The sequence below is a fragment of the Microtus oregoni genome, unplaced genomic scaffold, assembly GCF_018167655.1.
Source record: "Microtus oregoni isolate MIOR12 unplaced genomic scaffold, Mior012 000016F_ref0000370, whole genome shotgun sequence".
NCBI lineage: Eukaryota > Metazoa > Chordata > Mammalia > Rodentia > Cricetidae > Microtus > Microtus oregoni.
In genome coordinates this window covers 2,282,442-2,307,958 of record NW_024543075.1, presented here as the reverse complement: position 1 = coordinate 2,307,958, position 25,517 = coordinate 2,282,442, and the positions used below count along the sequence as shown (strand labels likewise).

The 25,517-nt window shown below is 47.2% G+C and overlaps 1 protein-coding gene across 1 annotated transcript in view; it reads right to left on the bottom strand.

Moving 5' to 3' along the window:
* Ascl2 (achaete-scute family bHLH transcription factor 2) overlaps positions 1-21,662 on the bottom strand; it is a 31,355-nt gene extending 9,693 nt beyond the window's left edge. Inside the window, exons 1-2 of the mRNA XM_041666526.1 lie at positions 21,641-21,662; positions 14,260-14,372 (exon numbers count right to left, since the gene is read on the bottom strand). Coding sequence (XP_041522460.1) covers positions 14,260-14,372; positions 21,641-21,662 — 135 coding nt within the window. The remainder of the gene's footprint in view (positions 1-14,259; positions 14,373-21,640) is intronic.
* Positions 21,663-25,517: the final 3,855 nt, after the last annotated feature.

Genomic DNA, 25,517 nt, shown 5'->3' with positions numbered 1-25,517 from the left:
ACACAAACATGCATTTACACACACACACACACACACACACACACACACAGCCTGCAGGGCATCCACAAGACTGAATGAAGGTGATGTGGTAAGAGTCAGGCCCACGAAAGCCTGTAGAGATGCGACTTCACCGTAGGAGGATTCTTTACAAAACAGGAAAGACAAGATGGAAATGAACAATGAATACATTTGACTCTAGAGCATCAAGAAAGAAAAATTTTGCCGGGCGGTGGTGGTGCACGCCTTTAATCCCAGCACTCGGGAGGCAGAGGCAGGCGGATCTCTGGGAGTTAGAGGCCAGCCTGGTCTACAAGAGCTAGTTCCGGGACAGGTACAAAAAAAAAAGAAAAAGTTTTAAAAATTGGATAATTAATGATTAGGGAAAGTCAGCTGGGGTATATATTGGTGGTAAAATCATGGGCTCAGTGGGCTCAATGATCTGGGTTCAATCCCCAGAGCCCCAATACCAACAAACATTTTTAAAAACACCAGAAATAGGAATGCTAACAAGAATAAAGGCAAAAAATATTTTAAGTTGAGGAAGTTTCCATTAATAACTAAGATAAAGTGTCAGAAATAGAATGGAACCTCTCCTTTCTAGAACAGAAATGGTCTGTTCAGAAAGCCACAAAGGACAGTGTCCAGGAGATGGACAGCCATGAAGGGCCGCTGGTGCCCTGCTTCCATGGAGACACTCTCCCTGCTGTGGTCCAGAAGTCGCCAGAGTCACTGAGGTATGCCAAGGCTTCTGTAGGAAGGAGTCAGAGGCTGAGCAAGGGTCATGCTGAGGACTCAGTTCCAAGCCCAGCTCTTATTTGGGCTGTCCAGCAGCTGTGGCAGGGGACCCCACAACTCAGAAAGCATCAGGTACTGTGTGGGGGCTGCAGGAGTAGGGGACATTATCTTAAGTGAGAACCACTCAAATCCTACCAAACCCCAAAACATCAAAGTGTAACTCCACTCTGCAACTCAGCCATGCCCAGGACAGAGCTGGAAACCAGGAGCACAAAAAATACCTGGGGTCAAAAGGCCTAAAGCTTGGCCTGACGATGATTCAGCAGGGAACGGTGCTCACCGGGCAAGCCTGATGACCAGAGTGTGGGACCTGGGAGCCATAGTGGAAGAAGAGAGTCTGATTTCTGAAAGCTGTCTTCTGACTCCACAGGCATGTTGTGGAATGTACATTAGAGCACCTGTACGTGTGTGCGTGTGCAAGTGCACACACACACACGCACACACACGCGCACAGACGGGTGCAGAAATGAAATCAAAATTGAAAAGAAAAGGATAGGGGCTAGAGAGATAACTTAGTGGTTAAGAACAGCTACTGCTTTTGCGGAGTACCAAAGGTCAGTTCCCCACACCCATGTTGAGTGGCTCACAGCTTCCTATAACTCCAGCTCCCTCCAGGTCCAATGCCCCCTTCTGTCCTCTGTGGGCACCCACATGTCCATGTGAATACACACACAAACACACATACTCACATATCCTATACATCTTTAAAAAATATTTTTTTAGATTTAAGTTATGCCGGGCAGTGGTGGTACTCATACCTTTAATCCCAACACTCGGGAGGCAGAGGTAGGCAGATCTCTGTGAGTTTAAAACCAGCCTGGTTTACAAGAGCTAGTTCCAGGACAGTAGCCAAAGCTACAGTGAAACCCTGACTTGGAAAACCAAAACCAAACCAAAACAAAACAGATTTAAATTTCAATGTCTAGTGCCCAACTGTCTTAATAACTTTTCTTATTGCTGTGACAAAATACCAGGCAAAAGGAACTATGTGGGGTAAAGAGATGCTTCTTCACATCTCCCCAGGAACAGTGTCATGAAGCAGTTCACAGGCAAGGTCAGCAGAATATGACTGTACCTGAGTTTCATATGTTGAATGTCAAGTAGAAGCGCAGAAGACGTGCCCGGAAGTTCTGGAGACAAGACCATCAGCATTTGGGATGGAAAACTGCATCGGTGGCAAACTGGATGCTGTGGAAGGAAAGGGTAGTGAATCTGAAGGCACAGAAGTGGGCGGCATCCAAAGGTCAGCGCAGACAGGCAAGGCGAGGAGACGCACATGTCTAACGTACACTGGAGCTCCTGAATGAGAACGAGAAATGAGACAGAAAAGACACCTGGAGAAAAAAAAATAGCTGAAAAATTTCCAAATTTGATAAAAATCGTAAGCCCACAGATCCAGAAAGCTCAGCAAAAGCTAAGAACAAAGAAAATACATCACGATCATATTATGTGAAACCAGGAAAGGAAAAAAACATTCTTAGTCAGAGGAAAATGATACATATGCATACATGCAGAAAAAAATAGTCTGTATGCAGAGACACCAAGAGGAGATGACACAACACTAGCACATCTGTTCGCAGCAGTATTTCTCAAAACAGCAAGTGTTGGAGGAAGCCCACACCCACTGAGGGTGGGGTGGGGGTACGAATGGATAAACAGAATGTAGTTTGGCCCATTCTTAAAAATGAAGGGGAGGATGGGATGGAGAGATGGCTCAGCAGTTGCTGTTCCTGCAGAGACAGGCATTAGGTTCCCAACCTCCACAAGATGAATCGTGTCTATTACTCCAGTTACAGGAGATCCGATGCCCTCTTCTGGCCTCTGTGGCAATGCATGGACATGGTGCCCAGACATACATGGAGACAAAACACCCACACACATAAAAAGAAATATCCCCCCTTTTAAATAGAGGGGGCAGTGAGATGGCTCAATGGGTAAATTGTGCCTGCCACCAAGCCTGACAATCTGAATTAGACACTAGGGACCCACATCGTGGAAGAAAAGAACCAGTTCCTACAAGTTGTCCTCTGATCTCCATCTGTGTGCTGTGGCAGACACCCCTCTCACTCGACGGCACCCCACCCCGCCCACCAATCAATCAACCAGTCCATGTAATTTTTAAAAATGAAAAAGGTCTGGAGATGTGGCTCAGTTTAATAGCATGTTTATCTAGCAAGCACAAAGCCCTCGGTTCAATCCTCATCATCTCATAAACCAGGCGTGGCGCTCACTCCGCACTCAAAAGATGGAGAAGTCCAAGGTCATCCTTGGCCACTAATGAATTCAAGCCCAGCCTGTGATATGTTAATCTTTGTTGAAAGGCAGGAAGAAAGGACCTAAAGGAAGGACATTCTAGCCAGAGGTGGTGTTGCATACCTCCAACCAAGCACATAGGGGGCCAGGAGAGAAGGTCACAAGTTTGAGAGTAGCCAAGTCTACACAGTGAGACAGAAGAAAGAGGAGAAAAGAAAAGTGTGGGAAATTCATAGACTTTGAGGACACAATACTAAATGCAATAAACTAGTCACAAAAGGACAAGTGTTGAGGCTAGAGAGATGGCTCAGTGGTTAAGAGTACTTGTTACTTTCTGAGAGGACCCAAGTTTGACTCCCAGCACCCTTTCAAATAGTCATAACTGCCTGCCTAGCTCCATGGGAACTGGAATCCTCTTCTGGCCTCTGTAAGCACCAGCAACACACACACACACACACACACACACACACACACACACACACACACGGAAATCTGGGTTTTGTCACCTTTTATTGGTATCAAAATCCATGCACAATAATTACAAGACAAAATGAGAAATTCAGGCACGTCACCAGCTGCTCTACTGCTCCTGCTGGGGACCAGCTCTCCATCTCTGCTGCTGCAACCTGGTTCCCAAAAGGTGATGGGGAAACTCCAGGCTGTGACTTGCTGCCAACTCATTCACTGTCCAAGAGAGTGTGTGACCCTTGCCTCCCCCCTCTTGTTTCTTATTGGGTCACTTATCCCCAGAGAAGACCATGCCTATGTGTATTGAGCCAAGCAGCCCCAATACAATTGGCTATCAGACCCAATTCCCACAATACACACACACACACACACACACATTCCCACAATACACACACACACACACACACACACACACTTCAATAGATTTTAAGGTTTATTTTTATTTTTTCCATAAAATAAATTTTAGAAAAATAAAAGGGGACTCAGTCTCTATGAGGACCCTAGAGTCATCACATTCTTGGACACATAAGGTAAGATGATGAATATCGGATAGTTGCCTTATTGCTGTGTCCAAATGTCCAATAAAAAGCAACTTAAGGAAGTGTTTATCTGGCTAGTGGGTATCAAAGGTACCTCACTGTGGAGAAGACACACCAAGCAGGAGTGTGGGGCTGCTGGCCACACTGCACCTAAGTCAGGAAGCAGAGAGAAGACTGCTGATGCTCAGCTCACTTCCTCCTTTTTATTCTGTGTGGAGCTCCAGACACAGGGTGATGTCATCCCGTTTAGGGTGGATCTTCCTTCCTCAGCTAAACATCTCTAGAAACAACCTCATGGAACCACAGACACTCTGTCAAGTTGATAGGCGTGACCATCACAGTGGGTGGGGCGGGGGGGGGGGGGCAGGAGGAAGATTTGTGGTCCAGGTTTAATGGAACAAAACTCTGGAAGGTGAAGACACCCTGCAGTTGGATGGTTCTGATAACCACACAGCAATGTTTATTGTTTTTGTTCCTGAACTCTGCATCCTAAAATGGATAAGGTGATGCTATGGTTTAAATGTGAAAGGTAATGAACACTCAGTCCCCAAAGAGTGCTTTGGGGGGATGTTGTGTACCCTTTGAGAGGTGGAGTCAGTCTAGGAGGGCAAGCCTTGAGTTGTAGAGACTAGCTCTGTTCATGTCCTGTCCTGTCTCTACTTCCTGGCTACCAAGGAAATGTAAGTGGCCACCACACACCCCTCCCACTGCTGTTCCTTTCTTGTTAATGGATTGTATCCCCAAACTTGAACTGCAAGCCCCCCAAAACACAATCCTCCTTTAAGTTGCTTCTATTAGGTATTCTGTAACAGCCACAAAACGTAACCAATGCGGGATATTGGTATCAGGAGTGGGGCAGTTTCTGTGATAAACCCGATCACAGGCCATTGGGATTGGTTTTGAGAGGAATGTGAATGAGTTTGGAGTTCCGAGATACCAAAGCCCTAGAATGCTGTAAGAATTTACTGGTCAACTCTAGTGGGAGTCCTGAAGACCTGAATGTCCATAGTAATCTAGACACTGAAGAGTGCGTGCATGTGGTTTCAGAGAACAAGGACTTACTCAGGAATTGAGCTAATGACATCAATGTTACATTTTGACAAAGATATATTTTGTCTGTGCACTGAATACTTGAGTGTGGCTGAATTTAAAATAATAGACTAAGTTGTCTGGCAGAAGAAATTTTAAGATAGCATAGTGGTTATTGCTTGCTGTGTTGACTAAGATTTACAGCGAGACTTCTTTGCTCATGTTCTCCCTCCTTCTGCTCCTCATTGGGACTTTGGGAGCTCAGTCCAGTGCTCCAGTGTGGGTCTCTGTCTCTATCTCCATCCATCACCAGATGAAGGTTCTATGATGATATGCAAGATATTCGTCAGTATTGCTCAAGGATAGGGTCATTTCAGGTTCCCTATTCTCAATTGCCCAAGGAACTAACTGGGGACCTCAGCTTGGGCACCTGGGAGCCCCTCTAGGGTCAGGTCTCTTGCCAACCCTAAAGTGGTTCCCTTAACTAAGAATTGTGGTTCCGTGCTCCCCTGTCCAACCTTCCTTTATCCCAATCCTCCTGCTTTCACAAGGCCCGACCTCCTTCCCTTCTAACTTTTCTCTCCCCATCTCCCCTTACCCCCAACCCACCCCACCCCAAGATCCCAATTTTCTCCCCGGCAATTTTGTCTACTTCCCTTGGCCAAGAGGATAACTATATGTTTTTCCTTGGGTTCCCCTTCTTACTTAGCTTCTTTAGATTCACCTATTGTAGACTCCGTGACCCTTATTTATGGTTAGAAACCAATTATGAGTGAGTACATCCCATGTTCATCTTTTTGGGTCTGGGATACCTCACTCAGGATAGTGTTTTCTATTTCCATCCATTTGCATGCAAAATTCGAGAAGTCATTGTTTTTTACCGCAGCGTAGTACTCTAGCGTGTATATATTCCATACTTTCTTCATCCATTCTTCCATTGAAGGGCATCTAGGTTGTTTCCAGGTTCTGGCTATTACAAATAATACTACTATGAACATAGTTGAACAAATGCTTTTGTCATATGATAGGGCATCTCTTGGAACATGAGCAAAGAAGTCGGGACCACGAGGGATGCACCCACCCACTGAGACAGTGGAGCTGATCTATTGAGAGCTCACCAAGACCGGCTGGACTGTGACTGAAAAAGCATGGGATAAAACTGGACTCTCTGAACATGGCGAACAATGAGGGCTGATGAGACGCAAAGGACAATGGCACGGGGGTTTGATCCTACGTAATGTGATGGCTTTGTGGGAGCCCAGCCAGTTTGGATGTTCACCTTCCTAGATATGGACGGAGGTGGGAGGTCTTAGGTCTTACCACAGGGCAGAAAACCCTGACTGCTCTTTGGACTGGAGAGGGAGGGGGAAAGGAGTGGGGGGAGGGGGAGAAGGGTGGGAGGAGGGGGCGTAGGGGGGGAGGAGGGGGAGGGAAATGGGAGGCTGGGAGGAGGTGGAAACTTGTTTTTTTTTTCTCCTTTTCTCAATAAAAAAAGAAAAAAAAAGATTTACAGCGAGAGAAAGCAGAAAGTAGGGAAGAAAGATATGAAAATATTTAGCTTCCCAAGAAAGAAGCATGGATGAATTTAAGGCTGCAGACAAGGCAGCTATGGACAAAGTAGCACTGATTATGAAGAAATCAGTTCAGTGAAAGAGAAGCCCAGCACTCTGCACTTGGACAATAGGAAAGGTATATTGAAGGCCAGAACACACCCATCAATAGCTGTAACATAGAAAATGTAAATTCACTGAAAGAGAATGCTTAGATAGAAAAGTGGCCACAAGTGTTCCCTATTTAACTTTCTAGGAAGTGTTTTCCCATGCTGCTCTGAAATCACGCTGATACACAGAGGTCAAAGAATATTAAGCTACACTTAGAACTGGCAGCAGAAGCAGGCAGTTGTGATCTCATGGTGCTGATTTTGCAGACATGCAAAATGGAAAAAATATGGGGTTCATGGAGGTTTGCCCCAAGGTTCAAGAAAGCCATCAAGAAAAAAAAGAAAAGAAAAGAAAGCCACCAAGTACGTTCGGTAGGGTTGGATTCTCGGCAAGGAGGACCTTAGAGGCCATTATGAGACCCTGTAAAGATGAAGTCTAGATTGCATTAGAGACTTCAGGATGCTAGAGATTCCAGAACCCCGGGGCATTTACTAAGGAAAGCTGCAGGTACCGAATGGAGTCAGGCAAAGTGAGAGGAGCTGGAAAAGCAGGGCCATCCAAGGCTTTTGGACCCCACATGGCTCCATCATTAGTCCTAGACACCAGACATGGAGCTACTTGAGTTGGCAGTTTTCACTCTGGACTTCTGTCTTGCTCTGCTTCAGTCTTCCCTTGTTTTATCCCTACCCTTCCCTTTGGAATTCATATGTTTACTCTGTGCCATTGTGTATTGGAAACACGTGTCAGAAATAGTGATCCTTACTTTATTTATTTATTTATTTATTTATTGGTTTTTTTGAGACAAGGTTTCTCTGTTGCTTTGGTGCCTGTCCTGGAACTAGCTCTTGTAGACCAGGCTGGCCTTGAACTCATAGAGATCCACCTGCCTCTGCCTCCCAAGTGCTGGGATTAAAGGTGTGTGCCACCACCGCCAAGCCTGATCCTTACTTTATAATAAGAGCACCCTCGTTTCATAATAAGAGCACTGGAGACAGAGAAGTAAAGTCTGGGCAGTTTATTTTGCAACATGACGAGGCTGGGTGTCAGCATGGGATGCCGAGCACACTGAGTGCAGCAGAGAATCATCTTTGTAAACCCCAACACATGACCCTTCATCCCTTCTGGAATGATCAGAAAGTACAGCCTTCTGCGTCATCTCGGACTTATCTTTCCTTCTGACACTTGATTTGTCTTTTTCTCAACAAAAGCCATGCACAGGCTCTATGTTTTACACCGTGTTTGCTTTAAAGTTTATCAGATGTGTGACCTTGTAAGCATGGCCAGTTGTTAGCAGTTTTCTACTCTAAACCTCTAGTTTTGGGGGCAGAGGGAGCTAGAATAGCAGGCAACCGTAAGAGTCCAGTGTTTTCTGTGCATTTGAAACTGAAACTGAGATATTATTTCTAACGGTCTGTAGCTTTTTAAAATTTCATTTTACACGACTTCACAGTTAAGAGATTGGCTGGAGTGTCAGAGGAGATGCTAGACTTCGAACAGTAAAACTAGAGAGACGTTAAAAACTTGATTCATTTTCCATTGTGAGCTGGCCTTGAATGAGCCTTAGAGGCCTGCGGGGGAAGTATTACTGTTTAAAGGGGAAATGTCCCTCATGGACTCATGGGTGGGAACACTTGGTCTCCAGCTGGTGCTACTGTTTATGGAAGTTGTAGAACCTTTGAGATACAGGGACTAGTTGAAGGAAGTGGGTTTCTGGGGGGCAGATTTTCAGATTTATGACTAGCCCCTTCTTTCTCTCTGATGTGACAAGCCCCATCACACCGCACTGAAATAGCTGAAAGCTCCTTCCACACCGTGACAGACAGACTGCATCCCCGGAACTTCAGCGAGCTAGGAAACCCTTCTCCTCTGAAGCTACTTCCATGGGGTCCTTTGTCACAGTAATGAAAAAACCAGTGACTAGAGATGGCAAATTTCATCTGTGTCTTTTATTTTTAACTATGTCCTTTATAGGCTCAGGTATTTGAACACATGGTCTCCAGTAGGTGGCGCTGTCTGGGGAGGTGTAGGAGGTGCATCTTTTCTAGGGGAAGTCTATCATTAAAGGGTAGGCTTTGAGGGTTTACCCCACTTCCAGTCCAAGCTCTGCGTCCTCTCTCTCTCTCTCTCTCTCTCTCTCTCTCTCTCTCTCTCTCTCTCTCTGTGTGTGTGTGTATGTGTGTGTTTGAGATGTGATCTCTTAGCTTTCTTCCTCCTGCTGCCATGACTTTCCCACCATTATGGACATCTAACCCTGTAAACTAAGAACAAATCCTTCCTTCCTTAAGCTGCTATTAATCATAAGCTGGTATTTTATCATAGCATCAATGTTGTGTTCAACTGAATGTTTTTAAGGCATAAGAAACTAGGCAGGGGCTGGGAAGATGATGGCTCTGCAGTTCCGAGCTCTGGCTGCTCTTGTAGAGGACTCAGGCTCAATCCCCAGAACCCACAACACAGCTAGCATGCATGTGTAACTCCAGTTCCAAGGGGTCTGATGCCCTCTTCAGGCCTCTATGGGTACTTTACACATGTAGTAAGCATGCAAACATATAGGCAAAATACTCATACACATAAAATAAAATAAGTACTATTTTTTTAATAAACAAGGAACTGAATAAAAATAGCTACAGTGTTAGGTTAATAGCACATCTCAGAGCAAATTATGTCATACTAACAATGAGGCCAGGAGGAAGCCACGTGACACCCTACCTTCCCATTTGTCTGTGCTCGCATGTTTTTGCATATGTGAATGCATGAGTACACACGCACATGTGTGCACAAGCATGTGGAGGCCCAAGGTTAAACAGGAATTATCCTCAACCTTACTCTCACCTCATCCACTGAGACAGGGTCTCTCAATCAAGCCCAGACCTTGCTGATATGGCAAATCTAGCTAACTGCTTTGCTCTGGGGATTCTGTATCTGCTCTGTGGCTGGAATTACAGGCAGGCAGTCCACATAGGAGTTTGAATGAGAATGGACCCATAGGTTTATATATTTGAATATTTGGTTCAAAGTTGGTGGAATTGTTTGGGAAGGATTAAGACGTGTGTCCTTGCTAGAGGAGGTGTTTCTCCCCACCCCCCAACTCTCTCTCTCTCTCTCTCTCTCTCTCTCTCTCTCTCTCGTGCTTTTGTATCCTCTCCAGTGTATTTGCCTGCTGCTATGCTCCTTGCCATGATAGTCATAAACTCTAACCCTCTGGAACTGTGAGTCCCTGAATTAAATGCTTTCTTTTATAAATTGCCATGGCCATTGTTTTCTTCCCCCATGGCAATAGAAAAGTAACTAAGTCAGAAATTGGTACCAGGGAGTGACATATTGCTGTGACAGGCTTGACCACGCTAGGGATTTTTGTTTTTGTTTTTTGAGGAATGTGGAAGACTTTGCGACTTTGGACTAAGAAAGTGACTCAACACTGTAAACTGGGATTAATGGGTTATTCCAGTAGGAGCTTGGAAAGCTGAGAGCAATGTAGACTATGGAAGCCCTGCTCAAGAGGTTTCAGAGGGGAACAATTGTTGGGGAAGGTGTTCCCAGACTCGAAATAAGAACACAGAAACTATTAATTAAACCACTGCTTGGCCTAGCAGTCAGACACTAGAGTTCTTACCTGTACCAATGCTCAGACCAAACGAACAATCCTGTTCTCAGACGACTGCATCCTCAGACTGCATCCTCAGACTTAATTGCTTCAGACTGCTGCCTCAGACTGCATCTGAGCTCCTGAGTCCTTCCGCCTTATATTCCGCTCTCTGCCCAGCCAATTACTTCCCATCTTCACCTCTCTGGTGCTGGGATTGAAGATGTGGCCAACCACCACCTGACTCTGTTTCTCTTTGAGAATGGGTCAATTTAGTGTAGCCCAAGGTGGCCTTGAACTCACAGAGATCTTGGGATTAAGGGGGTGTGCCACTACCACCAGGCCTCTAGTGGCTTAGCTTTGCACATTGATCTTCAGGCAAGCTTTATTTGTTAAACACAAACAAAATATCACCACAAGGATCAATACCCAAGGTTGACCTATGACCAACACACACAGACTATAGATAGCATTCTTACACCTACACACATACATATACACACATTTATAAAAATAAAAATTTCTAGTCAGATGCCACAATTTCCTTAAGAAACGTAAGAAGAAAAAAAAAGCAAATTAAATTCAATAATCCAATAGAAGTGGACAAACTAGAGACATGGGGCCATTAACAAGCCAAAAAATACACAGAGAGAAATGAGAAACCAAACACAGTCTTTGAGAAGGTAAATAAAATTGACAAAAGTCAGATTGATTAAGGGGGAAAAAAAGCAAAAGAAAATCCACTAGCTACCAAAGCAGGAATGAATGAGAGAAGATCAGGTCTTGCAGATAGCAGTAGACACACATCTAGACAACAGAGAGCAACTTCAGGCCATTAGTGCCTCAGCTTAGCTGGGGTAGGTAGATTTCTTGAAAGACACACACTAGCAAGCTTTACACAAGAAGAAATTGTTAAGCATAATAGCCCCATATCTACTCAGTAGGTTAAATTTGTGGCTGTGCTTATTAGGGTTTTTTATTTTATTTTATTTATTTATTTATTTTTTATTGTCAGCCTGACACAAGCTAGAGTCTCCTGGGAAGAGAGAACCTCAGCTGAGAAAATGCCTCCATCAAACTGGCCTGTTGGCAAGTCTGTAGGACACTTTCTTCCTTTCTTCTTTTCCTCCCTCCCTCCTTCCTTTTTTTTTTTTTGCTTGTTTGTTTTGTTTTGCTTTTTGAGATAGGGTCTCACTATATAGCTCTAGTTGTCCTGGAACTCACTATGCAGACCAGGCTAGCCTTGAACTCACTGAGATCTACCTGCCTCTGCTTCCCCTGGTGCTGGGAATAAAGGTGTACACCACCACTTGCTGTAGGGCATTTCTTAATTAGTGATTGATGTGGGAGAGCCCAGCCCACTGTGTGGGGTGCCACTACCCCTGAACATGTGGTTCTGTGTTGTATAAGAAAGCATGTTGAACCACAGGGAGCAAGCCAGGGAGCAGCTTTCCTCCATAGCCTTTGCCCCAGTTCCTGCTTCCTTGAGTTCTGCCCTGACTTCTCTCCATGATAGATTGTAAACTGTAAGATGAAATGAACACTTTCCTCCCCAAGTTGCTTTTGGTCATGGTTTTTATCACAGTAGGAGAAAGTAAGGGTAAAACCTTCCAACAAAGAAAACTCCGAGTCTGTGTAGCCCACGTCAGCGAATTCTCTAAATGGTTAATGAAAAAATAAAACCAACCTATACAAACTTATCCAGAAAACCTTGAAAAGGATGCAACCTTCCCAACTCTCTTTATGAACCAACGTTGCTCAGATGCCAAAACCAGATGAACCACAGTCTTTTGTGTCTCGTGGATGTGGATGCAAGAATTCTAAAAGAAAATTCAGCCAATCCAAACCAACCTATACAGTGATGTTTGTCCTTGGAATGCAAAGTTGACTTAACATCTAAAAAAATAGACTTGACTGGGGTTGGACAGACAGCTCAGCAGCTAAGAGCACCAGCTGCTCTTACAGAGGACCAGGGTTTGCTTCCCAGTATCCGCATGGTGGCTCACCACCATCTGTAATTCCAGCCCCAGGAGATCCAATCCCTCTTCTGGCCACCAAGGGCACTAGAACATACATGGTGCAAATACATATAGAGAGGCAAAACATTTATCAATATAAAATAAATAAGTTAAAGCAAAAAAAAAAACACTTGATCTCTAGAAACTTTCAGTTTCGTTGTACTGTGAATGGCATCTTGTCCAGGTTCCATCCTTCTAGATGCCTCCATCACCTTCCTGAACTTGTGTCTCTGGTTGTTTGAGTACTTCTTTCAAAGGGTTGGTACAGTGGCTCTTTCCGAAACAGGTATCTGTAGCATGCCTTAGATGAGTGTGCCTAAATTTATTTTTATCCCAACTGCATATAAATACTAGTGATAGCCTATAAAATCCCATGCCTGGGCTAGGGAAGTGGCCAGTCAGCAAAGTACTTGCACAAACATGAGGACCTGAGTTTGATGCCCAGCACCAATGCAACAGTCAGAGATGTAATCCCAGTGCTGGGGAGGCCCAAACAGGAGGATCCCTGAGGCTGGCTGATCAGTGAACTCCACGTCCAGTAAGAGACCCATTTAAAAAAAAAAAAAAAGGAAGAGGAAAGCCATTAAGGAGAAACCCATGGACCTCTAGCCTCCACATGCACAGATACACACACACACACACACACACACACACACTCACACACACTCACAGTGTCCAAAGATATTTCTCTTTAGAGCTATAGAACTTATTTTTCTCACATTTAGCATTGTGTGTGTGTACATGTGTGTGTATGCATGTGTGTTTGTGTGTGTGTATACATGTGGAGATTGAATGTAATGTTGATGTTAGGTATCATCCGAGGCAGGGTCTCTCTATGAAACCAGTGCTCACAGGTGGAACTAGTCTCACCAGCCATCTTACCTCTCCTTCTTCGGGTAAAATTACTGGCGGACTACTGCGCCCATCCAGCAGCACTGTGAGGTCTGGATGTCTCAGGCTTGCCATGCAAGTACTTTAACAGCTGAGCCAGCTCCCTTTTTAAAAATTGCATTTTGAGCCAGTCACAGTGGCGCACACCTTTAATCTCAGCACTTGAGAGGCAGAGGCAGGTGGACCTCTCTGAGTTCCAGGACAGCCTGGTCTACAGAGTGAGTTTCTACATAGAGAAACCCTGTCTCAAAAAAAAAAAAATTGTGTGTGTGATGTGTGTGTGCACAAGTGCATGCACGCACAAACGTGTGTATAGAGAGGACAGAGCACAGCTTTCAGGGTTAAATTCTCTTTTTCCACTTGTAGGTTCCAGGGGTTGAGCTCAGGCCATCAGGACTGGTAAGCCTTCTCACAGATCCTCTAAAATTACCATTTTCTTTAGCGTGAGGGCCATTCCACTACCAGGCATTAAGCCCCGAGACAACCATCTTATGTCAGAAAGCATGTCAGCACTTGGAGGCGCTGGGCACTTGTCAACATGACACAGCAGCCAGGTTCAAGGGACGGCACCCACTTGCCACACTAGGGACACCAGGGTAAATGGCAGTGACAGATTTCATCTTAAAGGTCATTTATTATTCACTTTGCTGTGGGCAAGAAAAAACTGGGGGTGGGTTTTTTTGTTTTGTTTTTGTTTGTTTTGAAACAGAATGTCAACTAATAAATGTACAGAGAAGGATGGAGTTAGAAGGCCATCTCTTAGCAACACCATAATAATGAAGTTGGCCCAACTGGGTAACAAGGAGGTTTTAATGGGACAGTTAGGTGGCTTCAGCTTTCCTCATACCGTGGGTGGGTTTACAAGGGAAAAAAGATGGCACGACACTGGAGAAAACTCCTGGGTACAACTTTTAGCCAACGCTCAGTCAGTCCTGCCTGTGCTTCTTTTCAGACGGTGATGACAGGAGCAGGCCACACGTGCCTGTCTACTTCCAATACTTGAAAACAGGACGTGATCTCACCCAGGTGAAGCAAGAGGCTCCCGGCGGCATCAGCAGCAGGAAGCCAGCGAAGCCTGAAGCAACCAAGGACCTGAGCTGTTCACTGAGCTGAGGGCTCCTAAGGTGGGAGATACCTGGGGGGGGGAAGGGAGGAGGAAGAAGTGGAAGAGGGGAGGAAAAGGGAGGAGGAGAGGAGGGAGGGAGAACAGGGAGGAGGAGGGGAAAGAAAAGGAGAGGAAAACAGACAAGAGAGGAGGGGAATGGGAAAAGGAGAGAGCAGAAAAGAAAGAAAGAGAGAGAGAAAGAGAGAGAAGAGGGATGGAGACAAACAGATGAGGGAGAAAGGAGAGAGACAGAGATGGGGGGGGAAGAGGGAGAAAAGAGCAGGGACAGAGGAGGGGAGAGAGTGCAAGAGGTAAGGGAAAGAAAAAGACAAAGACAGTGTGTTCTGCAGGTCCCAGGGAGGGCTTTGAGACACTGGCAGAATACTGGTACCCACATGGATATGTAATCTGGAAATTGGGTTAAAATGGAGGGAGGAGGCCTCAGAAGTCTCTCAAACAGTGATGTCAGATGAACCTTGACCTTCAGCAGCTCTGCTAACTCATTGATCCTCAATAAGACTTTTTCATAGGAGGAATGGATTGGGGTTCTGTGGCTTGGGTATGGCTTGAATCACCCCCAAAGCTTCCTGTGTTAGAGGCTTGGTCTTCAGTGTGGCTCTGTCAGAGGCCCTGGGTCCTTTAAGAGTCGGTAGTTGTAGCCGCAGTGGTGGCGCACGCCTTTAATTCCACCACTCAGGAGGCAGAGGCAGGTGAATCTCTGAGTTCAAGGCCAGCCTGGTCTACAAGAGCTAGTTCCAGGACAAGCTCCAAAAGCTACAGAGAAACCCTGTCTCGAAAAACTAAGGGGAAAAAAAAAAAGAGTCAGCAGTAGTGAGTGAGAGACCAGATCTCTGGAGACAACATTCTAGGGAGAGATTAAATAGATTAAATAGTATGCAAGGGCCCCAGTTAGTTACCAAAGAGGACACACACACAAAAAAACAACAAACAAAGCAAAAATAACAACAACAACAATCCAAGATAAGCCATATTAGGTAAAGTGCTTGTCCCACAAGCACGCAGGCCTGAGTTTTGTATCTGATGGCCACATAGGAAACCAGGCACAGTGTTCCATGCTTGTAATCCCAGAGCTGGGGAGACAGGTGGAGCCCTGGGGCTCGCTGGACAGACGATCTGGTCTTATCTTCAACTTCTGGGTTGCAGTAAGGCACCCTGTCTCAAAACACAAGGTGACTGTCTCCTGAGGAATGACAGCAGAGACTGACCTCTGACCTCTACAGGCATTCACACAAACAGGCACCCAACACACACCAACGTGTACATTCTTGCTTACACACAAACAAAGCAACTCTGACCCCTCCCCACTCTCTTACACCTACAGCCATGGTGACACCATCATCACGAGGTCATCACCAAAGCCAAGCTGAGACAGCCATCATGCTTTGAACCTATACAAATGGTCTTTTCTTCACACTTTCCCCAGCTTCAGAAGTTTCGATATAGTGAGGAAAAAATGGGCCAAGACAGGGCTTGACACTTGTCCTAGACTGAGGTGAACCTGGGTGACTGCTACCCAGGGACTCATCTGCATTTGACATACCCTATAATGGAATGTGCCCCATCCCCAGATTCCTTAGCTTAGACTTGCTTCCAATGTGTTCTGGCTTGAAGGTGATCTGAGTGTGTCCCCACAAGACGGTGTTCTGGAAGTTCAGTCCCCAGAATGGCAGGGCTGAGGCCTTGCAGAGGTGGCTCTGTCCCTGGAGGCACCCACCTCAGAAGCATTAATGCCAGTCTCAACCTCGGCTTGCATATGTGGTTGTGAAGGGAGGCAGCTTGTCCTGAGTCCCCCAGCATCCTATCTCACTGTGGGTACTCTCCTGCATACCTGATGAGACACAGCCAGGACACACTGGTCATCCAGGAGTTGACTGAGCAAATAGGAGGCAGCCACTGAAATTCCAGTGGAAAACTGGAGACCCCTTGGCATTCCGTGGCATTTAAACCCACTGGAGCTGATTTCATCCTTAAAGGAGAAAGAGGGAGAAACAGAAAGGCAGCTGCAGGAAACCCTATGTTTTCACAAGTGGAAGAGTGATCTAAACGAACCCTTTTCTATTATAAAATACCCGCCCTTGGAATCTTGTTATAGCTTCAGGAAGCAGACCAAGATGAACTGTCTACATCTTTTGTGTCTCTGTTGTATGCATGTGACTCTCATGTTTAGGCATCGTAGCAAATGTGTCACGAGTGTCTCGGTCATTTTGTCTACCCTCGGTTTTATTTCATAGACTGAAACAACGAAACCTTCAGAGGCCTCATCTGTCCTAGGGGTGACTCTAAGATGAGAGCGGCCAGGTGAAGGAGGCAAGGCTGGGGGCTGACTTGTGGGCTATGACTCTTATTCTATCAGGACCCGCTGCCTGCTGACAGGCAGGAGTTTCTAGTTTTTCCTGCTTTCCCCCAGCCATCATGGCTGCTGCTATGCATTCCTTTGGTGAAGGGGTCAGCAATGACTACAAGGCCACTGGCGGGGCTTAGGGGGTGGGGAGTAGTGACGCTTTCTCCAACTACTGGCTCCTGTCATTGCCTCTGGCCGTTCATCAGCATGTACATGCACGTACATCCACGTGCACACCAGCCACGGTGCAGTGCAAAACAAGGACAGTACAGTGCACACACATGTGCCTACCTACCCACATGTATGCACACATGTAAAAAGGTGCACACACACATACCTACACATACATACCCTGCAAACATGCAGACAGGTTTGCACACAGGTATAAATATACATGTGCCTGGGCACATACACATGAAACCAGGCAGGAATGTATACATGTATGAAGATATGCACACATCTATAAATGCCTGCACACATACATGCATATACACATGTATGGAGCACAGAAACACATATGTGTGCACACGAACATGCAGGCATGGATATATGAATGAACACACACCCACACCAACACAGTCTTTAGTATCTGGTTGGTTGCAGGCTTTTCCTCAGATCCCTGAGAGGCAGGATCTACAGTACTAATTGGGGGATAGAAACACAGTCTGGGCAAGATCACCATGCTGGCTACTAATGCCAGCTCAAAATGGTCATACTGTTACATAGATAGATTAGGTGAGGGATGGACGGACCAGTAAGTGTGGAAGAAGACTTCCGGGGGAAGGTGAGCAGAAATGATGGCCTGCACAGGCAAGGGGGAAGGTGTGGAGCAAAGAATGTTCCAGACACTGCTCAGGGAAAGAAGTCTACCACAGAGACATGATATAGGATCCCACTCCTGAGGTCCCTGGAGACCTCAGATCCACAGAAACAGAAAGCAGGGTGGGATGATGGGTGCTGAGGAGGGACAGAGAGTCCGTGTTTCATTGGGAAAGATGCAAGCAGGAGGTGAACACCGCCGAGCTGTCATTTAGACGGTGCAGTGTTGTGCACTTTACCACAGTGTGTGCAGGTTGTACAGAGGCGTGTCTATAGAGGCTGCTAGGACTGGATGGGGTCTCTGCTGACCTCGGGCTTCTGCTGTAGTCTGCAGATGAGATGGGAGAGGATGAGGACGGGAAGAGAGCACAGAGAGCATGAGACTAGGGCCCATGGAGCTGGCTATGCCGTCGAAGAAGCAAGAAGAGAAAAGGCAGCTTGAGGAATTTCCTTGTTTATGCAAGAATCAAACAAGAAGAAGATAGAGAATGGTCACATTCTAGTAACCAGAGCTGGGGACAGATGCCACCCAGGCACTTCATGGGGAGGAGTTAGGGCCAAGACAGAGAGCCCTGCTAGACTTGGGGGCCAGGAGCTCATGGAACATGTCCTGACTGGGCACAGTACACAGTGACCAGTTGGGATCCCAGGGGATGACAAGTGGGAAACAGGAGGTCCCCTATGACTCTGGGCTCCCAGGCAATCTGGATTAACTTATGGCAGACAATTGTCCAGCTCTGACCTATGAATAGCACAGGAGGAGGCCAGTACCCAAGACTTCAGGGATGGGTTCTAGGTGGGCAGGCCAAAACAAACGTGAGACCTAAAGAAGATGGCCGCCCCTTCACTTCCACACTCAAGGCTGCCACTTTCAGCTCAGAGAAGGTGGTACCATGCAGACCCCATCTCTCCCGGCATCCACAGATACTTCTCTATGAAAAGAAAATACTTCATTGCATGTAAATGACATGGGATCTGATTCGTTCTTAGCAAACATAACAGCTCCGTCCTTTTCAGTAACTCCACTAGACAATCACCATTATGTGATGTTAGAATATTCCCAGCACACAGGCCCCAATCTCCCCATTAGCACCCACTCCTCCCTTTATTCCCCCCTAGCTCCATGAAGCCACTTCCTTCTCTAAGAACCCGGCTCTTCTGGGTTTCTTACATAAACGGAACCCTTTGGTGAAACTTCTGGATAAAGCAAAGCAAAGTTCCACTTTCACCTAACGGACAGCTGGGACTGCACAGCCAGGTGTGCATCCCCACCCCCACAGAGAGGGCAGGGATGGTACCCATCCCCCTTCTGGCTGAGCTGCAGCTGGAGCGGTAAATCCTGCGAGAGAAAGGTAGCATCTAGGAAATCATAAATACTAGGTGCAGCGGTCTAGAGGAGGGGAAGGAGGAGTCATCATTCCGTCCTACTTGCTCACAGCATAGGGAAGGATTCCATAGCCCTCACAGGCTCAGAGCTGCAACCGGTCACATGGTCTGGCTGGTATTTATAACCATCTTCCTGCATGTGTCTTTCCTTCAGCCTGTGCCTTGGCTGATTGTGGCCCTTTACCTGGTGGGTGACCTAAGCCTTCATTCCCGAAGGGTCTGGGCCCTCGGCGGTCCAGCGTGGATTGGGCAGTAGAATCTTTCCACTGATGTTAATCACTGGGACCAGAGCTGCAGGTCATCATCTATGTTCTAGACTTTCTGTTGTGGAACCACAGCCTGTCTCCCCTGGTCAGGGCAGCTGCACCAGCCCGTAAACAATCAGCCCCTTACAGCCTGGAGATTCTCTCACAGGAGTACCTCAAAGTGGACCTATGGTCACCTCAGCCTCCAGGGTACTGGGAGTTAGTGTAGCACCTATTGGCAGAGGTCTTGATCAAGAGGACCTTGACTAGTGGGGACAGGGAGACAAATGCTACTGGCAAAGGGCTAGGATATAACTTGGTAGCAAAGTGCTTGCCTGCTACGTGCAAAAGCCTTGGGTTCAATCTGCCAGTCACTGGTGGACTTTCACTGGGGAACAAGAATATCATTGATGCGTCAACCCCTGGATTGCCAGGACCATGAGCAGTGGCTACAGGGACACGAGCACATGGACGGGTTCAGAGGATATTGTTCCGGCTCCTCAGTGTCCTCAGACCAGGGAGGGGGAGCCTGTGAAAGATGGCAGTTCTCTGAGCTTGCACTCTGCTTTATGGCCCTGCCTGTGCCGAGTTCCTGCACAGAAGAAAGCCCTGTGACACACAGCAGGGAGTCAAGCAGGCTGTGAAGGTACCCTGGGTCAGAAGAGCCCGTTCATATTCAGGTTTGCTTTGGTGCCAGTGGCAGCAGAGGGGTACCCCCATGATGGCAGTACTCCAACATCACCCAGCAGTGTGTGCCAGGCAGGGAACCTAGCAGATGGACCTCGATGAGTGGATACTCATGTACTGTACCATACCATTCTCAAACCCTTTGGGGACTGACAGGGACATCCGGGGGAAAGGCTGGCTGGCGGCCACTGACTAGGTCCTCTCATCCACCATGGACCTCCATTCAGCCCAGAGGTTTATTTCTGTGACCAACATCTATAAGGAACATATGCCTCTTCACATCCTGTGCTCTGCATCCTGGGAGACCCTGGGAGAGGTCCAGCCCTTTCCTCAGCCTCCTGCTACCACCTTTTTCAAATGCTTGCCTTTCAGTTCTTTGAGCATCATGACCGACTGGCCACCCGTCGGAGCCCATGTGGGTCCAACACAGATTCCCTAACTAGACTGGAATGGAGTAGCGAGGAATAATCAGACATAGCTTACACGGTCATCATGGAAGGGCAAGATCTCTCTCCAAAAAAGATTTCTCATTTATTCTTCAAACAGCTTATATATCCTCACATCAATAGAGTGGGAACACATTAGGCTGCCTCCTAGGCAATCAGGTGCCTGGGCTCAGGTCACATCTAGGAGTCAGGTAGGCCATGAATTAGCATCTCTATAAGACATCCTCCAAATTACAAAGGAAGGAAGCACCAAACATCCTGACCAGTTTCAGTCAACACCTCTCCTCAGGAGATCTACATTTCTAACAAGTACATCCTTGCTATTGTTAGGCTTGTCTGCAGAGCTAGGTGATCAGCTCAGACTGGGCCTATGGCTTTTGTGCCATACAGAAATATGGGCCTACAGCCATATAACCTATAACCCTGATCTCTCCTTCCAGGTCAAGTAGAGCAACCAGGGTTACTGTGCTGAGCCTCACCTGCTGGGGTGTAGCCTTCCTCCCATTCCCGACAGGAGGCTGCAGGTTTCCCTCTCACTTTGGGATTGGGCTGACGTGCCATGCAAAGCTACTGGAAGCCAGGGAAAGACTTTTTCTTTCTCAGTGACTGGGTACCAGGAAATGACATATGAAGGACAGGTGCTGCTGGGAGGGGCTGCCAAAGAAGCAGGAACAAGCCACTGGCATCATGGGAGCTCTTTATGGAACTCCATGGAGCTTTGAAGTACGTAATGGTCAGTCTTGACTGTCAACCTAATGGGATTTAGAATCACCATGGAAACAAACTTTAGGGCATATTTGTTGGGGATTTTCTAGATTGGGTTAGTTGAGGTGCAAAGGCTCACCCTAAATGTAGGTGGCACCATCTCATAGACTGGGGTATCGGGATGGATAGAAAGCAGGAAAGCTGAGCACCGGCATTCATCTCAATCTGCTTTGTAACTGTGCGTGCAGCGCTGCGAGCTGCCTTCCTCACTATGACGGGACTGTCCAAATGAACCTTTTCTTCCTTAGGTTGCTTTTGTGAAACATTTGTTTCGGGAATGAGTGAAGTGACTAACACAGAGTTGGTGGTTATCAGGCCTGCCCTGCATCCACTGCCTCTACGAAATGCTGAAGCACACCTGTGTCCCCCAACCCATCGAATCATGGGTCATTTCATAGCTCATTTATACGTACAGTTCAGGTCATGTGGCCAGTTGGTGTCACATGGCCATATGTTCTGTAAAGCCTAGGGGCAATCCAGGATCTGAGAAAGTATCCGTGGGGGATGGCAGGGCTCAGCTTCATAGACTAAGGTGGTTGACTGTGAAGTCCCTGCAGGAGCCGGAATGGCCCCCACAGAACTTCCTACCTCCTGCAGGCACCTTGCACATCGTGACTCTGATACTCAGAAACACTCACACAGCTAAGAAGGTTGCACAGTAGCCTGGGCCTCTTCTTGTCTGGGTGTCTTAGTTTTCCTTTGATGTGAAAGGACACCATGACTACGGCAACTCTTTCAAAGAAAACACGTAATTGAAGGGGACCACTTATAGGTTCAAAGCTCTGGCTCATTATCGTCATGACAGGAAGCATGGTGGCATGCAGGCAGATGGAATACTGGAGCTGAAAACGCTACATCTTGCAGGCAACAGGAAGTTGACTGTGACATTGGGTGGTATCCTGAGCATAGAAAATCTTAAAGCCCACCCGTACAGTGACTTTAAAAAGGCCACACCCACACCAACAAAGCCGTGCTTCTTGATAGTGCCACTCCCTATGAGATTATGGGGGCCAGTTTACACTTAATACACTGGGCCTCATTGAAAAGTGACATCCCTGTGGGTCACTTGATATCATGTATCCAATAACTGTAAAATCCAAAGAGAGCCGCAAGGCCCTGTGCTGTATCCTACACAATAGAAAGTACCCTAAGCAGTTCACTTGACCCAGGCCACTGCAGTGTAGCAATATCATCAAGGCAGAAGCCTCCCCCAAATCATGTGGGATTTGATCACCTGACCTTCAAACACACACCATGTGGCCAAGTCATCTTTAGAGATCATGAAGGTCAGCATTAAATATCAACTTGATACAACCTAGAGTTGTCACCTGGGAAGAGAGTCTCAGTGAGGGGTTGCTTACTTTGGACTGACCTGAGAGCATGACTGTGGGGACCTGTCTTAATTAAGGTAATTATGGGAAGACTCGGCCTACCATGGGCAGCACCATTCCCTACGGTAGGGGCTTCTGAACTGGGTGATAGTAGAGACTAACAGCATAAGAAATAAAACCAGGACAGATGCCTACAACTTCCTGCTCAGATGGCGCAGGAAGCACAGCTGTGTGTTTGGAGTAGCAGAGCAGCAAGATGCCCATAGGGAGAGAAGTCAATTCGGATCCCTAGGGCTGGAATATGACAAGGTGTTCCCAAGCCTCTGAAGTGGGACAGACTAGTGTGTTTCTTAGTAGCTGAAGACAGCAGGTTCCTGGTAAGTTTTATTAAGATGTACAAAGAAACCCAGTGCATTCACCATCTCCACAGCCAATAAGTTGGACTTTGTTAAATTGAAAGCTTCTGTTGTATTAGTCACCTCAGCTGTTGCTATGTCAAAATGCCTGATAGAAACAACTGGAGGAAGGAACCATTTGTGTGGGCTCCCAGTCCATCGCGGCAGTAGGAACAGCTCGTAGCTACAGCAGCGGAATACAGGATGGCTTGCTCACTTCTCTGTGGATCAGGAAACAGAGACAGGTTAGAAAGTGAGGCCATGCTATGATCCTCTATGTCCATCCCACAGTGTCCTACTGCCTCCAAGGAGGACGTACCTCCTGAAGCTGCAACCTTCCCAAAACAATGCCCCAGGTGAGAACTAGGTGTTCAAATACACGGGCCTGTGGGAGGCATTTCACACCCAAACAACACATCTCCTTTGCAGAAACATTGCTAAAAGAAGAAAAGGAACTGGATATGATAACATGTACCTGTGATCCCAGCATTTGGGAGATAGGGACAGGTGAAGTCCAAGGTCATCCTCAGCAAGTCAGTGAGCTCAAGGCCAGCCTGGGACAGGAGACCTGTACCAAACAGAGGGAGAGGTCAGGGTTACGGGAAGCTGGTGAGATGGGTCAACTATTAAGAGGACACACTGAGCAATCAAAAAGACCAGAGTTCAGATCCCAGCATTCACATGGTAACTTGAGAATTCTGTGTACACCTGTGACCCAGCTCTGAGGGGATCAGAAGCAGGAGGATCACTGGGGCTTCCTGGTTCCCAACCTAGCTAAGAAAACACAAACCACAGGCTTAGGAAGAGAGCCCCTGCTTCAAAGGAACAGGCGGAAAGTGATATACAAAGACACCTTATATCCTCTTCTGGCCTCTGCATATAGGCATTGATGTGTGCATCCCTCCACACACAAGCGTGCATATACTCACACAGACATATGCACAAATAAGTAAATATTTTTAGAAGAGGAGGAGAACAAAAAGAGAAGCCACAGACTGGGAAAATAACTTTGCAAATTTTTAAAAAAGATTTATTTATTTTTATGTATGAGAGTTTTATGTCCATGTATATATATGTACCACATGCATGCCTGGTGCCTATGGAGGCCAGAAAAGGGCATTGGATCCCCTGGAGTTAGAATTATTGATGGGTTTGAGCCACCAGATGAGGAGGGAGGGAGGACAGGGATGGGTGGAGCAGGGCTGGCCTTGGTGTCCACTACTGGGGCAGGTGTGAGTACAGACCGAGTGGGATTAGTGACCAGACGCCAGAAGCAGAAAGCAAGAGACCCCTGGGCTCAGCTGCGGGTAGAAGGCAGCCCCTAACGTATCTTACTCTCACCGGAGTGAACAGTTTCAGAGTTGGGACAAAGGCAAAAGTCAGGCTACTCCCAGGTTAGGCTCCCTAACAGTCCCCTCAGGTTTGGAGCCCCACTTTCCAGGAAGTGACAAGGGCAGGAAGAGAACCAGGATGTGGGTGCCTCCATGCACCCAGGTAACAGACAAGCTGGCCTCCTGGAGTGGGAAGGGCTGTGTGTCACCCCCCCTGCCCTACCAGGACCTCAGATGTCAGGTGCAGGCTGGGATGGTCCCACTCTGCTGGCCCCAAGGAGCCGGCAGGAGTTTCTTCTGTCACACCTCCCTCAAGGTGGCTCTTAAGAGGACAAAAGAGGAGATTACTTCTTTGGCCCAGGCAATAGTCTTCAAGTTGTGGGATCCTGCTCTTAGGCCAAAGTCCCCCATCCCACCAGGGTTCCCGGAGGCAACTGTGTAGGTAAACCGAGGCATTAGTGAAAGAAAGCTACACAGGAACCAATGAAGCATCGCACAGATGAGCACTGGCTTGAGGGGAGGGGAGGACAAGTGGGTGGTGGGTGCATGGATGGACACCAGCTGGCAAGTGTTGTCCTCTCCCTTCTCTGATGGAGAAGGAGCAGTGGGAAGGAAAGGTTTGGGGGAAGACCAAGAGGTCAGGGCTTAGTGACACAATCTGGGGCTGACACAAACAGGCTTTGAAATGAAATCACCTTTGTAGAGTTGTCTGGGTATATAGAAATGCCGGGTTATGCCAGAGCTCATAACGACCCTCTCACAGCCTCTACTGCCAGCTGGGAGGACAGGCCAGGCAAAAAAAAGAGCTGCATCCTTCCTGCACTGTCAGTATGTGGCACATCTGTAACCTGGTGCATGAGGGTGGCTCCCACACACTAAGCATTTCTCCGGCATACGCTGGCTGGGTTTCCCAATTCCATCTGATTCTGCATGACCTGCCTAGAGACGGCATTAGATCCCAAAGCTGAAAGCTACACCCAGTCAGAGTGCACAACCCAGCCCCCTGCAGCAGCCAATCATGGCTCCTGGCTGAGACCTGTAAGCTCCTGCAGGCCCCTCCTTGGTTCTGGGTCACTTGCTGGAGTAGCTCATAGAACTCGGGGCAGCGCTGCCTTACACCTGCCCACTACTTTATTATAAAGGCCACGATGAAGGGCGACCACAGCCACCAGACCAGAGAGCCTCGAGGTGAGGCACCTGGAAGGGGATGCCTCCATGTCACCTTCAGGCTCACTGCCCCCTGGCACCTCCCGTGGTCAGCAGTTTGGATACTCCTACACTGTCCTTTACCTTTAACTGCGGCTTTAAGGTGCAGTCGGGCTGATGCCATCACAGGACTCCAGTTGCTCCCCACTCCATGGAGGCTGGGGAAGGGGTGGGATTGAGATCCCCAAACTCTCTGCCCTAG